Source organism: Fukomys damarensis, unplaced genomic scaffold, assembly GCF_012274545.1.
Source record: "Fukomys damarensis isolate Sample0158 unplaced genomic scaffold, DMR_v1.0_HiC HiC_scaffold_2, whole genome shotgun sequence".
NCBI classification, from domain to species: domain Eukaryota; kingdom Metazoa; phylum Chordata; class Mammalia; order Rodentia; family Bathyergidae; genus Fukomys; species Fukomys damarensis.
Genome location: NW_022900914.1, coordinates 37,542,894 through 37,559,737, shown reverse-complemented (window position 1 = coordinate 37,559,737; position 16,844 = coordinate 37,542,894). Strand labels below are relative to the sequence as shown.

General features: G+C 42.5%; 1 protein-coding gene across 3 annotated transcripts in view; it reads left to right on the top strand.

Moving 5' to 3' along the window:
- Nucleotides 1–16,844, top strand: part of Bcl11a (BAF chromatin remodeling complex subunit BCL11A) — a 97,947-nt gene that overhangs the window by 69,364 nt on the left and 11,739 nt on the right. For all 3 annotated transcript variants that reach the window (XM_010609806.1, XM_010609803.1, XM_010609802.2), the window contains exon 3: nucleotides 12,872–12,973. In XM_010609806.1, coding sequence (XP_010608108.1) covers nucleotides 12,872–12,973 — 102 coding nt within the window. The remainder of the gene's footprint in view (nucleotides 1–12,871; nucleotides 12,974–16,844) is intronic.

Below are 16,844 nucleotides of genomic sequence, written 5' to 3'. Positions count from 1 at the left end.
AAAAAAAAAAAAAAAAAAAAAAAAAAAAAAAGAAAAGAAACACTGTTTCTGCTGTAGTCACCGGTAGCCAGCGGCCAGCTGTGGACAGTTCCATCATTCTTAGCCCCTCTTCTCCTTCACTCCCCATCCCCCATGTCCTAGGTTTTGGACTGAGTGGCCTCAGCTTTAGCTCAGTGTAGTCCCACTGACCTATCAGGGACAGAAATTACTTTGACTTTTTTTTTTGCGACAGGATCTCACTGTGTAGTTCAGGCTGGCCTCGAACTCCTAACTTGCAGTGACTGTCTGACCTCAGCCCCCATAAACCTGGGTTTCACAGGCATGTGCCACCATACCCAGCTACTTTTGACTCTTGAAAGCTTGTCTGTATGTTGTGGTAGATGAGATGTCATGTGTGAATACCACAAAACAGAAGTGTGAAGGACCTGGTTTAGCTCTTAGGGGATAGAGGTAAAGTCCTGGGTTTTGCATATTTTTACTTTTTATGGGATTCCTGCCTCATTTTTGTTTTTACCCAATTAAATGTACTTCATACCTTCCAGCATGTTCCAAGCAGAGGTGAGTGGCTGAATGTGGGCATGGGGTTCTAGAGGGTCAGGGAAGCCCTGCAGGGCTGTCTCCCAGCTCATGCCATGGTTTCCCATTTCCGGCTTCCCAGAGCACCTTGAGACTTTGCATTATTTATTCCTTGGCTGTGGCTGCTATTGACTGTGCCGGAATCTGGCACAAGGTGGGTGACAATGTGTGGGTGGCTTCAGGTGTCCTGCATCAGAGGCAGGTAGGCAGGTGAGGGCAGCCATCAGCCTTTAATGCCTCTTCCACGGCTAGCTCCCCAGCCACGTTTTAAGACCCTTACAGAAGCAAAAACTATTTAGAACCGTGGGTTCCAGATAGGACTGTTTGAATGGATGAATTTCATACCATTCTTTTTTTTTTGAGGCAGAAAATGGGGTTGAAACGTGTGTGGGGGCAATGAGAATAGATAAAAGTATTGAGGATTGCTTAAAAAAAGTTGAAAGCGGGGAGACCAGAGGGGCCCAGACGAATAACTGGGATGAATTCATCAGAAAATTTAAGGAAATTTGACAACTATTGTGGTTCTTCTAACTGTGTAATTACACAGCATTTGGAAAGTGAATTATTAACCTGATTGTCCATAACAACCATTGAGTAAATATACAATTATAGATTTCTAAAATAGTGCAGTGAACCAATGTGCCAGTAGCCACTTTCAAGGGACTATAATCATCTCCTGGTTCAAGGGTGACCTAGAGGCTCCTTGGTTAGTGAATCATTTACTAGGAAGACCTCAGTGACTTGGGGAAGGGAAGGTTTTCCGTTGGTCAGGGCTGGCTCCATGGCCAGGTCCTTCAAGCAGGTCATTGAGAATAGCTGTCCAACAAGAAGAGAAGTCCACTGGGTTGCACTTTGAGTATTTATTCTTTGCCCAGGTGAGACGGTGATATGAGATAGGCAATGTAGCCTTGGTTCTCAGAAGGTTTGGACCTTAGCTAGGGAACCAGTGGTAGGTACATGCCGATGACATGGTGCCCTGGATCTGAGAGAACGTAGTGGAGAGTGAGGGCCAGAAGACAGGCAAATCCTCTGCCACCCTTTGCATTGTAGAACTCATTGGCTTGATGTCTCCAGTCCTCCGCTCTTGGTGCACAGGGAGGGTAATCTCAGTGGGGCCTCTTCCCTGAGAAGTCCACAGCCTGATCCATGCTAGAGGAGCTGCCAGAGCCAGCCAAGAGCCGTAGGCCATAAATGCAAAGTATGATTTAACAAAAGCAGCTTTTGAGTGCGAAAGCTGAGTGGAGTTGTCCCAACCTGTCAACTTCAGATTTCTTTCCTCCTCTCCATAAATCAAAAAACGGTCAGTGGAAGGGGGTGACAGAAGCGTTTCATTTTCAGATTTTGTAAGAAAATAAAATCAAATCAAAAGAACTTGTCCCACGCTGATACCTTACATGCCAGGTTTGAGCCTGAGGCAAATTTTTGTGGCCATGTAATAAGCCTTTTTAAAATGGTGACAGACCCTTGACTCTTTGCCTTGAATTACATTGATAAAAGACATTTTATTGCATTAGAGCTGGGGCAGGAGTACAGGACGGTTCTTGCCTGGTCGGCCTCTTTGAAACCGCGTCAGCCCTGCTGTCCATACTCCCTACCACCTGACGGGGCTTGAGCACCATGGCGGCAGAGATCTGTGGGCTGGTAACAGAGGGGGCTTTCAACCTGGCAGTTGAAGGTTGAAGCTCTGGAAGCAAAAGGATTTTAGCCTGAGGGGCTTGTTAAGGGAGAGTAGAGTCTTTCACATTCCTAGTAGACCTGAGAGAGCGTGGCACTGGTGGCCCCAAGTGAGGCCTCATGGTCTGGACTGTTGGAACTAGAGTGTGGCTGAGATCCTGGACTTCAGAGATATCATTTTCCAAGCTGCCTGAAAGAGATTCAGAGTTTAAAAAAAAAATGTTCCATGAGGTCCCTTTAGGCACCATTGATGGCTGTGGGATGCTGCTTATCTGCCTATAGAAGCAAACCTCCACAAGGTATGTTCCCAAAAGGGCCTATCTAGTGCGTAGAAGGGACTTGACCATGGTGGGTTTTGGGTTTGAGAAATGTGAAGATGTCCAGGAACTTGGGATGTTACTTCTGTTGCATCAGCTGAATGCCTACCCTGTGGGTTGGGGCCTCCTGTATTTGTGGGCATCTCCATTTTGTGCAGGGAACTCTTTCTAGATCAGTCAGTGGTATAAATGAAGGATTTGAAATGGGATAAAAAGCTAGGAAAATAACCATGATCCCAAGAAAACAGGTCTGTCTCTTGTTCTGTGGGGCTCTGTCAGAGAGATTAGGGCTGCTATGCACCAGAGGAGGCATGAAGGTGATTAGGGAGGATGGAGATGGTAGCAGATGCTGCCTGCCCTGGGCAGAGGCCTGCTTCTGAAAGAAGGACTTGCTGTCAGGGGACGAAGCCTGGCCTCACAGCACTGGAGCCTTCCTTGATTCAGCTCACCTCAGGCTAGAAGGCAGCCTAGTTTTATTCCTGAAGAAATGTCAGAATTTGACCTGCTAGACCTTTTTTTTTGGCTTTGAGGCCTAAATTAGTTCGTATAATTTCTGAGCAGTTCCGTGTTAACCATAGGACATAATAGGTTTTTAATTTTGGAGAATGGCCAGTTCTGGTTTGAAGAATCTCATGGCCAAGAATGTCACAGAGTATTAGGCCTGTAATGTGTGTCTTCCCCGCTTTCCCTGAAGTACACATACCACTTGATAGTCCCAGAAAGGCAAGCACTTGCCTGTAAGGACCTTTGACAGCCTGCTCCCCTGTGGTCCACCATGAGGGCTCCTGAGGAGAGTGCTGAGAAGCACTGGTACCAGTATAGGTTGGTAGGGCCCTGCGGTCTGGCCTTGCCTTCTCTACTTGCAGCAGGACGTTTCTGAGACTTTGCATTTCTTCTTCGGAGGGAGACAAAACTTTCCACAGGGGCCAGGACATACTTCCCTGAGAAGAGCTAGGCTTGGAGGATTGTGCTGCTCTGTTGGTAGTGAGGGAGGTCCTCCAGAGCCTCTGTAGGGCTGCCCATTCTTCTGGCCACCTTCTCCATGGCAGAGTTGCACGGACTAGTCATGGAAGGTAAGACCAGAAATCTTCCAGGCTAGCTCAGCTGTCATGTGGCCCGGGGCTGCTCACACCTACTGTCCCTGTCTCTCCTTGTCTTGTCACCCTCTGCCTCCACAGTGCCCAGAATAAAAGATCAGTGGTCTTATAAATGCCATGTTTGGTTTTCTTTAGCTTATTCCAGGACTTTTTCAAGACTGATCACAGTTGTGATATATAGGCATAAATGACATTTGTTATGAGTTGACAGAGATAAAAAGGCTAGGGGTGGCCTCTTCAGAGTAATTTGGGAGTTGTGTGTTCTGTTGGCATTGATAGACAAGCCCTTCTCTGCCCCGGCAGGTGTTATCAGAATTAAACGTTTGCTAAGCTAGTGGTCATTCTCCTTAGATTCATCTTCACAGCCCAAATGTTTCTTCTTGTCTTCAATTGAAAATACAGGTCTGCCCTCCTCAGTCATCTCCTACTTAGCTGGGAGGCACTCCTGAGTGGTTTTCAAGCCTTCCCAGGTGTCTGAGCTTATGATTTCCCATTCTTTATTTCTTGGGTGGGATGTCTATAAATACATTTGTGTGAAGCTGGAAAATTTGGGCAAAAAAAGATGTGTTCAGGCTGGCTTTTTTGTATTATTCACCCCTTCTAACCACAGAGGCATTAACTGCAGTTGTGCCCCACTTTTATAAGGCCCAATAAGCACCAAAACCTCATCAATGGAAACTGATAAATTAGAGGGTGATTTTTCACATTACAGAAAGATTGTTAACTTTTCAAAAGGTTTCACCACAGGGTTCCTTTAATAGTGAGCTCCCCCACTGAATGTAAAGTGTTTGTTTACAGATCATTAACTACTTGACAGAGAGGATGTTGGGGGGTGGGGGGGCACACTTAAAAGGTAAACTGTTAGAAGCTCTGCCAATTTTAGATGAGCCAGGGAGGGTGAAGAAATCTCTCTGAAGTTATGTTGGCTAGCAAATGTGATTCAGTTTACAGAAATTCATTTTACACGGGGCTTTCCAGGAAACCTCAATGCTGATCGAAGGCAGGGCCACAAGGTGCTGGGGCTTTGCCACCCTGGTTGGAGGTGGCTGGGGAGAGGTAGTGTGTATGTTTTTGTGAGCAGTGCGTGCCAGGCTCTGGTATGAGGTCCAGCTTTGCCACTGGCCTTCTGGCACGGGCCACAGAGACCTTTTCCCTTGACATTTATCCTGAGTATGTGGGAAGTTTCTTCCTGGTTCTCTGACCTTCAGTTTCATTGGCTCAGGACTCACCTGGGTTTTTTCCTTGAAACTCAGACAAGTGAACTTTGCAAGTCTCTATCCCAGAAGTTTGAAACTCACCACCTGGCTTGCTGTGCCAGACTCTGGAGTTAACATGGTGTCTGAGCCCAGGCCACACTATCCTATGGGTCCCCCCTAATCACCAGAAGGTCACAAGGAGTTCAACTTAGAAGCATGGCCCAGGGAGGCTCAGTTAGTCATGGAAAGCAGAGAGAGAAGTCACCCACCTGATCCAAACATCTCTTTTTCAAGTTGAGAATACTTAGGACTGGAAAAAGGATGGAATTTACTCAAAGGGAGAAATAGCTGGTGAGTGGCAAATGTTAGGATTGACACACTAAGGCTCCTGACTTTCTCCTGGCAAAACAAAACAAAACAAAACCTGGGGAGGGACTGCAGTGAAAGTCAATGTGTTGTGCAAAGGCATCTTTGAAAGTAGGTCTCAGATTCACTCCAAACATTCTGAAAAACACCTCCTATAGATACAAGTGTGTATCTATACTCGCACACACTCTCCTCAGATAAGTGCTCAGTCAGAGTAAGTTTCTCCTGCCCTCCCCACGGTTTTGAATAGAAGAAAGGAAATTTGAAGGGAAGGTCAAGTTGATGATGGAAGAGACAATGTGGTGTAGGAAAAGCTCAACATTTTTTGCAGTCATTTGTTGAAAATATTTCAGTAAGTACAAGCCCATCTTCAACTGGCAGTGATACATCGGCGATAGATTACTTAAGTTAGGGAGGCAAAGAAGAACCTAGCTATCAACATGAGTTTGTGTGACTCAGAGGAGCCTGCCTTAGTAGACCGCCCATTATTCATCAGGGAAAGAAAAGTTTGAAGGGGGGTGGCTCCAAAGAGGACAGGTGAGCTCTCATAGAGTTTGTGCAATAGCCTACATGGCTGTGCTCCTTATTTTAAGAAAATGAGATATTTGATAATATGAATTTGTGAAAGCCAAAGACTTCACAGAAGCCCTCAGAGGATTTATTTAGATGATACCCTCTGCTGTTGCCCAGGTGGACAAATGTACAATGTTTTGATCTGAGTATAACTGGCTTTTGAGCCCTTTTACTCTGTACACCTTGAGCTTTGCTTCTCTCTGAACAACCATAGCTGCTTTTTTCTTTTTGTCTAAAAAGCGGCTCTCTTGGCTTTCCAAGTCTAGCTCCTAAGGAACTTCTTCTCTAAACCCTCCGTACTCTCTTCCAAAGGGAAGTATATAGTTGGCCCATTATATGCAGTGGGTTCTGCATTCAGGGATTCAACCAATATCCTTGGATTGCAAATATTTGAAAAAAATTGCATCTCTACAGGACATGTGCAGACCCCCCATCATTGTTCTCTAAACAATATGACTATTTACTTGGCATTAAAACAGTTTGCATTGTTTTACATATTCTAAGTCATGTAGAGATGATTTAAATGTGCGGGAAGATGTGCATATTATATATAAATATTTGCCATTGTATACAAGGGATTTGAGCATCTGCAGCTTTGGATATCAGAGTGGGTTACTGTAACCTACCTCCCAGGGGACATTGAGGACTCACTGTAATTTCTCTTCTTTTGATTTCCACAGCAGTTTTCTGTGCCTTTCTCATGACACACTTTCTACACTGGAGTAGGGCAATTTCTGTTAAGGCCTTGTCTCTCTGCTAGATGAAGGCTTCTGTGAGGACGTCTGTGTCTGAATTTTCTTTGTGCTACCCACAGAGGCTAGCCCATTGCTTTGGGCATTGTGGGCATTCAGTAAATATTTGCTGAATGAATGCATGGAGAATGAATGAATGGAATATATCCTGGAAACACACATTTTGCATAGTGAGGTACATGGTTAAACAAACAAACAAAAAAATTGTCCTAAAACAATTTGTCTTTTTCCGCAGCAGCCCTTCCAGCCTCTTAGACAAGTCTTTCCATTCTAAAGCAAAAGCTTAAAGTGTAATAAAAATTTATCTAATTCACGATCAAGTGAAAATACTTTGGGCCCAGAGCCAAAGAATATTATTGGAGTGAACTTTTTTCAACACCCTAAATTTAACCAGCTGGAATTCTTTTTTTAAGTACCATCCTATTCAACCTTTTGAAATGAAGGATTTGCCTTTTAGTGGGAAATCTGCATTTCAACACAAAGATGGAACACAATGTCTCTGGTTTAGTTATTCTTCAGAAAAGCAAGCTCTTTTTTTTTTCTTTGAATTATATGCTTTGCTTATGTTAAAGACACAGATTGCAGAAAATTTTGTTTAGGCCCGACAGATTGGTGGCTTGCATTTTTTGCATTTTTATAGATAAAGGGGCATGAAAGATGTCATCTCTCCCTCTTCCCTTATAAAAAGAAGACCTGAGACAAGAACTCTTAAAAGGTGAATTTAATAACCTGTGTTTTGGATAATCACGGCTCTGAAGGGATAGAACTGGCAAAAAAGAATGTTTAAATGAGTGGTTGATTTAATTGAAGTCACTGGTGAAGTATCAAGTAATATCAAGACCATGAGAAGGTTTCAGCAAAGAAATTCTGTAGTGTGGTGTCTAGAATCTTGTTGTTTTCATTTTTGCAGAACACACTTTTTAAAGAGCATTTTGATTTGGTAAAAATTTAAGCCAGTAAAAAAAGCAATGAAGAAAAAAAATGGTCATGGACATGCTCATTTGTAGAACAAAAGAGAATGTGATTTTGACAATATCAGAAGGTTAATTAGGAATTCTGTTAGCAGTGATAAAGCTGGCACGTTTTCAGTCCAGATTGACACAACTCAAGACACAGTCATGGCTGTTTGTTCTAGAATACTTTGATAAATCGGGGGACCTCAGGGAAGAGCCAAGGTAAATGTGGGGTCAAGAGCTAGAAGCTGTTGACCAGAAAGGTCATTTCAGGGGATTTGCTTTCCAGTTAGATAAAGAAACTTCTAGCCCATACAAGCTGCACTGTGGTTGTTTGTGTGCCTTGAATTCAGCAATAGGATTCATATTGGAATTAGTTTCTTTGGGGAACTGCCCAAACATTCAGGACTTATTGTAACTGTAGTTTGGAAGGCAGCTACCTGGAGGATGGGCAACTTGAAGATCGTGGAGATGGAAAAGTTACAGGATTGTACAAGTCCTTTTTCTGGCCTGTCACCAATATAGATTCTTCTGGCTCGTGATGAGTTGTCAACCATTCTCTTTTTGGAGACTCAAGGTGAGCAAGAGGCCGTTGCTTCACAAAATACTTTCACTTGTTTCTCTTGGAGACACAATTATCTAAACACTTACCGTCAAGAAGGGTATACACCAGGAAAAGAAAAACTTATGTAAATATTTTAACATTAAATTTATTGAGCCATCATGAGATCAATACAACTTTTCTTTGGCCTCTACAATTTTAAGAGGTGTTCAGAGTGGTGGCCATTAGCTTCCAGGTAATTCATTAGTATGGCGAATTGCTGAAGAGTTTATATTTTTTGGGCAGACTGTATATTTATTAAAAAATGTATGTATACACACATAGACATTTTAGTAAGCAGCATGCCTCCCTGCACTCTTATGGAGAAGCCTGGGATATTTGTGTGTATGTGAATGCATGAGTGTGTACATATGTAGACATGCATGCTGTGGATCAAACTCAGGGACTGAGCTATATCCTCAACCCCTAGGCCTGGGATTTTTTGTTTTGTTTTGATTTTTTGAGACAGGGTCTCACTATGTAGTTGAGACTGACCTGGATCTCACTATGTAGCCCAGGCTGGTCTTGAACTCACAATGATCTTCCTGCCTCAACCTCCTGAGTGCTGGGATTACAGGTGTGCACCACCATGCCCGGTTTAGGCCTGAGATTTTAATATCTGATAACAGTTGAGTTCCCAAAGTAGTCATTAAGTGTGTCAGATGTGATGCTTTGTGCTTTACTGTTTTGGCACACACATTTGGAGATCAGTAGTATTATTTGTGCAGAAGAAGACAGCAGCGTGGCTATATTACTTGCCCAATGGTTAGTTGAAGAAACAAATAGCATGTTAATAGCCATGGAATCTTTGAAATGTCCTTGAGGAAACTTAACTTAATGAGTTTAAATTCAGGGATATCTCACTAGGTTTATAGAGCTCTGGGTCAAAACCTGGTGTCCAGCGTATATAGAAAAGTGAAGTGACCAATGTGTAGCATTAAATCAAAACCATATCTAATTTGTTGCAGATTTTTAATAAAATCAGAAAAATAGGATTCACCAGTTTTTATTCAGCCCTGAGGAAACTTTGCAACCTAATAATGCATAATGTATTTCTGAGACCCCGGTGGAATGGCACTAGCGAGACCTTTATGAAACAGAACAGGTTGAAACACCTTCCACTAGAGAACCAAAAGACACTTGGATAGAGATTGTTTCAGAGAAGGGTAACATGTCACGTTCCAGAGTCCAGAAAGAGACACAGTCGTCCAGTTCTTGCTCTGGCTATGCAGAAAGCTCATTTATTCATTTATTTTTGTGGTGTTGAGGACTGAACCAGGGCTTCACACACGCTAGATAAGTGCTTTACCACTGAGCCATACTCAAGGCAAACATTTTAGCTTTTATGAAAACTGAGGACACTAAGTACCCAACACTAGACGTTGTCTTGTGTCAGGTGAGCTCCCTACTTGACGAGACTGGGTCTGGTCAATGATGGATGGATAGATAGGTAATGGATGGATGGATGACCCCTGAGGAATTCCCCTGAATTTGAAAGTTCCAGTCTTACTGGTGGGTCCTGATGGAAGGGGCAATAGTCTTATGGCCCACAGGTTTCTGCCCAGGGAACATCAAAGCTTCAAGCTTCTTACTTCTCTTTAACCTCCAATGGACCTTATTAAACTTGACTGTACATCAGAATCACCTTATTCAACACCGACTGCTACTCCCCCATCTGCCTGCAGTTTCAGATCCTGTAAGCTTGGTGTGGTGACTAAGAATTTACATTTCCAACAAGCTGCTGGGAGTTGCTGTTGCTGGGTCTGGGTCTGCACTTTCAGAACTACTGTCCTGAGAGCACCAACAAAGAAATCCAGAGGGCATAACCTCAGCCTCTCTCTCCCAGGGGTGAACAAAAAAGGAAGTTGGGAAAAGAAGCTGCCCTCAACCAGTGCAGATCTTTTTCCCTCTTGGCCCAGGAAGGCAGAACTGCTCATTGAGTTTGATGCTCAGAAGCATTAATTGTGATACTTTACTTTGCCTAAGCTGTGATGAAATAATTGAAGGCATCATAGCAAGAAGTTAAACCCTAGGGAGGCTATTAAAAATTTAGCATTTCCAGTTCATGTGGGAATGTCTATTCTCCTTACTAAGGAGAACATTGTGGATGTGTTTAGGGGAAGAAGGGGCAAAACCTGCTGGATTCCCAATTGGCTCTGCTTTTTGACCATCTTCCTGGAAGAAGAGAAACACAAGTCCATGTCTCTGGCACAAAGACAGTGTGCTGTGTTCTAAAGTAAACAGCTTGTTAGGCTGAGAGCAATGGTTTGTTTTTCCTCAGTGGGTTAATTCTGCAGGGGAAACGTAGGTAGAGGGTGGGACACTGGGGCTGCGGCCAGGAGCCTTCAGTGGCAGAGCAGGCGCTGTTTTCCAGTTGTGAAATCAAGTCAATTCATTGGATCCTTTTGAAAGCCATTCTGCTGGATGGAATCTCCCCTGAGAGGTTTTCAAGTGCTGCCCAATGGATCACTGGAAAGAGAACCAGCTCTCTTTAGGTGCTTTCTGGGTAGTGAAGACCGTGACAAGGACAGCAAAGGGGAGAGATGGATGCCCCAGGAAAAAACACAGACCAAGAGTGGGGAGACTAACTCTGATCTTCACTTTGTGATTAGCCTCAGTTCAGCTATGACCAAACCACTTAATTTCTCAAGGCTCCATTTTCCCAGCCTGTAAAAATGAAGGCATAGACTTGGTGATTAAAGTTCTTTATAACTCAAAAATCAAAACCCCAAACAAACCATGATGCCAGGTACTCAGACATTGTGGTTTACGAGAGCTTATTCTCTCTTCGTTCTGGCTGCTCTGAGTGCAACTTGTTCAGAGGTAACAGATTAGTAGACGAGTCTGCCAACCAGAGATAATGCATGTGGTGAAGGTAGGATGGGGCTGTTTGCCTGCTTCTTGTTGGAGGCTTATTGAAGGACCTCTTCCCAAAGTGGCAGGGAACTTAAAATTAGACTTTCCCCATACAAGGGTCCAAGGACCTTGTCAGTACTGTGCTAGGATCACAGAGATTCCCTCAGTTGTGTGGGTTTCTTACAAAAAGGATCTTAGTCTCAGTGACAAAGAACCTTGCTTAGGCTAGAACAGGTGCAAAAATGGATTCTCAGATTTCTCCTTGAAAACTACAACGACTAGATCTGTAATTAATTTTATCCTAGCTTCTCAATTTATTTAACATAACCAAATGTAGACATACTTATTTCCTGAGTCTAGTCTTCCCACTTTTGTTGGTCCAGTTTGTGTTTCTTATTTTGTTTTGGATCAGAGAGGAAGATCGTTTCAGGGGAGGTCATGGCTCCCCTATGTCTTCTCTACGTGGGCCTGGCAAAAACAGATTTATGCTGTCAGTAACAGTTTTCTCTAGCCACACACTATTGTCACCCACCAGGGTCCTCGTGAAAGGGAACCTTGTCCCAACTGCCCTGGATGCACTTGGCAGTGTGGCTTTTGTAGGAATGGGATTTGTTTTACACTTGGGGCTTGCTATCCTAGAGTATACCCAACATCATTTTTAAGTGCTCTTAATATTAAGCTAATGGAAAATATACTTTGCTCACCGTCAAGATTAGTTTTTCTTCTCTCCTGCCTCTTCCAGTCATCACAAACTCCAAAACTCTCTAAAACACACAGAGTGTCTCCTATTCCATCTATTCTCCGCCACCCCCGCCCATCTCAAGGTTGATATCTATATGTTTAGTTTTCTGAGAAGCTGGACACTTACCACAGAAACCATACTATCCTCAGGTCACACAAACCGAATTTCCTTTCTTGCAAAAATTCTCAGTGCTAGAAATGCTTGATTGACTGTTAGATTAATGAGTGTGAGAAGTTATTTTTCCTCACCAGGTGTGCACTAGAATGGGCAAAGTGGACCCTGGTTTCTGGGTGCTGCTATTATTGGATGCTGATTCTTTCTTTGTCATTTTATGACATAATTCCTCAGCCTCAAGGAGGGAACTTGGCCAAAGTTATTTAACTCCAGAAGTCTAATCTCCATTTTCAACCACTTAGTATTTCAAGAAAGCTTGCCTACACAGGCTACTCCATCTGATAGAATGTTAGAACATGGCCTTACCAAGTCCTGAAATGCCCGAGGTTTCCTTATCATTGAAGGTCCTATAATGAATATAGCATGGGGAGGGCACTGTGGGAGGGGGAAGGCAGAGTAGAACTGTTCGGTAAAAAAAGGTTCACAGAGGCCGGGGATTTAGCTCAGTGGTTCTGCTGCCTGCCTTGCAAGCACAAGGACCTGAGTTTGATCCTCAGTTAAAAAAAAAAAAAATTTTTTTTCACTAACCAACTCATTTCCTATTAGTATATTGTATTGCTTTTTGTTTGGACTTGCCTGTAAAGCAAAGCTAACGGATGCATGTAAACCAGCCTTGCAGATAAATCCGAAATTTTTTCAGTCATAATAAATAGTACCAATACTCTCTTTGCTATTTGGACACATCTCTTACCATGAGACAATAATCATATAATAACAGATAATTGAACAAATGAATGTAAGAATCACCCCCCACCTCCATACCTAAAACAAGCCCCTTCCTTTCTATCCAAAAAGTCCACAATTAAAAACAAAACAAAAACTATGGGAAACAGTTCACCACTGTTCTTTCGTTTCAGGCCTTGGGCCTATTAACTATCTGCAAGGCTGTTGTAATGATGTTAATCTATTTTAATGGAATTGAAATGTGATATCCTGTGGTTTACGATGCACATTGTTTATAGCTGTAGTGCTTGATTTTGGGTTTCTTTCACAGATAAACTTCTGCACTGGAGGGGCCTGTCTTCCCCTCGTTCTGCACACAGAGCTCTAATCCCCACGCCTGGGATGAGTGCAGAATATGCCCCGCAGGGTATTTGTAAGTTGAGCATTATTTCTTCTACAAATGTCCATGTGTCTAGAGATTTGAGGTTCTGGAAATTGCCCTTACTTTTTAAGTACTGAAGGGAGTTACTTCTGAAATAGACCGGCACCAACATATGTATTATTCCATTACTCACTTGGCACCTGCTCCTCCACTCCACTCAGCCCCAGTGTGATATGTCCTTGCCCTTTTTCTCTTTTCCTCACTGACGGCATGGGACTCATAGCAGCTCCTCCCTGTGGGTCTCTGCTCAGAGTCTTGTTTGGTTCCATGGCTGGTGGCTGGATATGTCTGTGCATTCAGATCCTATTTTATTGATGGACTTTCACTCCCATCACCTCACAGAGGGCTTGAATTTATTCCGTGGCATGTCGCAGAGGCCAGAGTCACTAGGAGTCAGTTTACAGTAACTCTGGACTTTGCATGTTATTTATGCATGTACGTGTGTAATTGAACATGGTATATTTATATATACACATGTGCATATATAGACATAATTTGTGCTTGGTTTTCTTATGGCAGACATTATGCTTAAAATATAAAGATTCTGCCACCACTGCCACCATCATCCATTTACTTGTTCAAGTCAACTTTGATAATGGAGACCTTTTAATGAAATTTAGATTTGCTCATTTATAAAAATGTTTTCTAAAAGATGTTTTAAAAAGTAATTCAGTTTTCTTTAGTATGTAGAAACACACGGTATGAATCATGTATAGTTGAAGTGTGGGGGCAGAGGTTGATTCTACCTCAAATAGAAAAAAAGCAGGTTCGAGAAAAAAGTGTGACATCTACTTTTTATTTTGAAAGTAAATGGGGAAAAAAAACCTGCCATGGGAAGGAAAAAGAAAGGGAAAGGTTCATGGAAAGAAAATAACAAAGAATAAGATGTAAGAGTTAAGGCTAGAAAGGGAGCTTTTTAAAAAAAAATAAGGGAGGGAAATTAGACTTATCTATAGCTCTCTCATGAATGGACTCTACAGGGCAGGGCATGCACCCTTAGACCAAATTCTAAGCTACTTGTTTATTTTTGCTAACAATCCCAGGTTACAAAGAGTTATTGTATGACTTTCTCAAGCCCTTAGGTCCTGAGGGCTGGGTGGTGCAGGGGTTAAAGCTGCCCATCGTTTCTCCCCACCTCCATTGCTGGGCCTAAGCCTGGGTTAGGTCACACACTATGGAGAATTCAGAGGGTTGGGCCATGATTTCCAGTCCCTACATGCTGGCTGGGTGGGGAGCACCCCTCCTTTTTGGGGGGATGCCTGGGGCATCTTGGGAGGGAGAGGAAACAAAGGGGGGCCATAGAGAGGAGGATGAAGTTGAGAGGCTGGTGGTCAGGGAAACAGTTCAGTCCTCTGTCTTCAGCTTGGTCTTCCTGAGGGCAGGGGGTTTGATTGATGGATGGGAAAGTGGGCGCTCAGTATGGAACCCCTGTTCTCCTCTCCCTGCTGCTCACAAGGGCAGGGAACATAGTTTGCTGTTGTCCGGTCTGGCAGGACCAGTTTAGGAGTGACCAGAGCAAGGTATGTGGAAATGGGTTACAGGGTTCTAAAAAGCTCCATGATAAAACTGATGCCTCCCCACTCAGCTGCATTTCCCATCTGCCCTTGGCTTTCAGAGCCTGTGCCCTGTGGCCTCTCTAGTTGTGAAACTGGAACAATGACTTAAGATCGCCCCTTCCTGTCTCTCTAACCAGGGCCCAGGGCCCAGGGTAAGACTACACTTGGACCTTTCTCTGGAAGCTGTTCTGGGCATGTAATGTGGTTAGTCATTACCCTTGGTAATTAATCAAGCCCAATAGTAATGAAAACTCACACGAAGGTTGGACCTGATAGCTTACAGAGGGCTTTTATATGCTTCTGTTGTTTGAATCTTACAACAATTCTTTAAAGTTACTATTTTTATACTCACTTTACAGGTAGAAATCCAAAGGCTCAGAGAAGTTAGTCCTATAGTCACAAGCTAGAGCCAGGGGTTCTGCCTCAGTCCTCCTTAAAAATCTGAGGCTTAAATCATATGACTTTTTGTACTGGTGACACATTAGAAATTGGAGGTTATTCCTTCCCATAAAGAAAAATGAAATAAAATAAAATAAAATCTACTAGGTAGGCTAACAGCTGTTTTTAACCCTTTAAATGCCTTGAGTTCTTGTGCTTGGGGCCTGCATTTCAGTTTATTGCTTTAAATCAAAACAATCCCCTTGAATACCCAATGAGGCTCTCAAATTGAGAAGTTGATTTTCATCAGAGTAAATGAAGAATATTATTATATTTTACACATCAATAAATCAATGTAGCCCTAATTTTGCCACGCAGGAAATCAATTCTGGTCGTTCTAAACCATCAAAGATGTTATGAACAAAGTAATTTCACAAATTATGGCAAGTAACACATTTATTGATGACTGCAGTTTAGGAATTTAGAATCTGTGAACACTGTAATGTAATATGGTGCACCGGCATGAGCTGAGTGAAATACAGATTATATGGTGAAATTGTAATGCATCATTTGCTATTAGTGGACTGGTAATAATTACCAGTTTCAAGCAGCTCTTTCCATGTAATCTTTAGTCTCAATCGTAACAGCCCTTCTCATTGACATTATGATTATACTAGCTGCCCTCATGATCTAGAATATCTAGTTGATGGGAATACTTTAATGTGATAGTGAAAACTGTATGTAGTATGCTCATTATAAGATAAAATGCCATTTTCACTGACCTGATGTATGAGAGGGGGAAGGATAGCGTCAGTGTTAAAATACTACAGTGTAATCACACAAGTGGCTCTGAGAAAATTTTTTTAGGAAGCTGAGAACAACAAAATAAAACACACTTTTCTTGTTTAGGCCCCTTGGAAAGAGTACAAATGAGATTCTTGATGTAGTGCCCCAAGCCACAGACGTCAGCATTTATCAGTGGTCGCATCACGGCACATGTGAAAAAACCAGCATCACTAATTATGGGTCCAGTCCCGGTTTTCAGGAAAAGATTATAAGAGGAAAATATGATTTGAAGGCATTTGGAGTGATGAAAGTGTTAAGGACTTGCTTCAGCTGACAAATCTCCTTTTTACTCACCCAATTCCAATTGTCAGGCTAAATGTATGATAATAACCCAGAGTCCTAGGGAGGCAAAGGAGAAAGCCACAGCAGGTCACGGTAGTTGGAACTAGATAGTTTTTTCCTGCCTATTTGGGACCCAAGTCATTGTTCAACAACAAAAAATTTATAAAAATATTCTCATTGAAGCTTTTTATTTCCCTTTGAAGAGAGGAGGCAAACAAAAATAGGCAGATAATGTAATACTAATGTCAGCGTTTTCTTTCAAAATCTTGCTGCCTTTTTTTTCCCCTTCCACATTAGACAAATGTTTAAAATCTAATTTTGGTATCTTACCATCTAATCTTGTTAAAGAGATTTACCCAGGAGTGGGATATATTGAGTGAGATTATAAATGCATTGTAAAGTAAATTACAAGGTCAGGGCAGGAGTCCATTATTTAGACAAGTGCCTGAGCTAGCTAGCTTGTTTTGGAATATGAGTGTTTGGGACTCCTGAGAAGATCCTGCCAGCTTTTTCTTTTTGACTTGCTAAATGGAGGAATCATATAATTGATGAATTCCTCATTCCTACTCTGTAGCTGCCTGGTGAATTTGCCCTTTTAAGAAAGTTACTGACAAATGCTAGCTGTGGGTTTAAGGAACTCTGCTAAGTCCTCTTAAAAGAGGGAGAAAGTTTATTTCTCAGATATATATATAATATTTTGTTTGTTTGTTTGTTTTTTTTTTTTTTGGCACCGGGGATTGAACTTGGGTCCTTGCACTTGCAAGGCAGGCCACCGAACCGCTGAGCTAAATCCCTGGCCC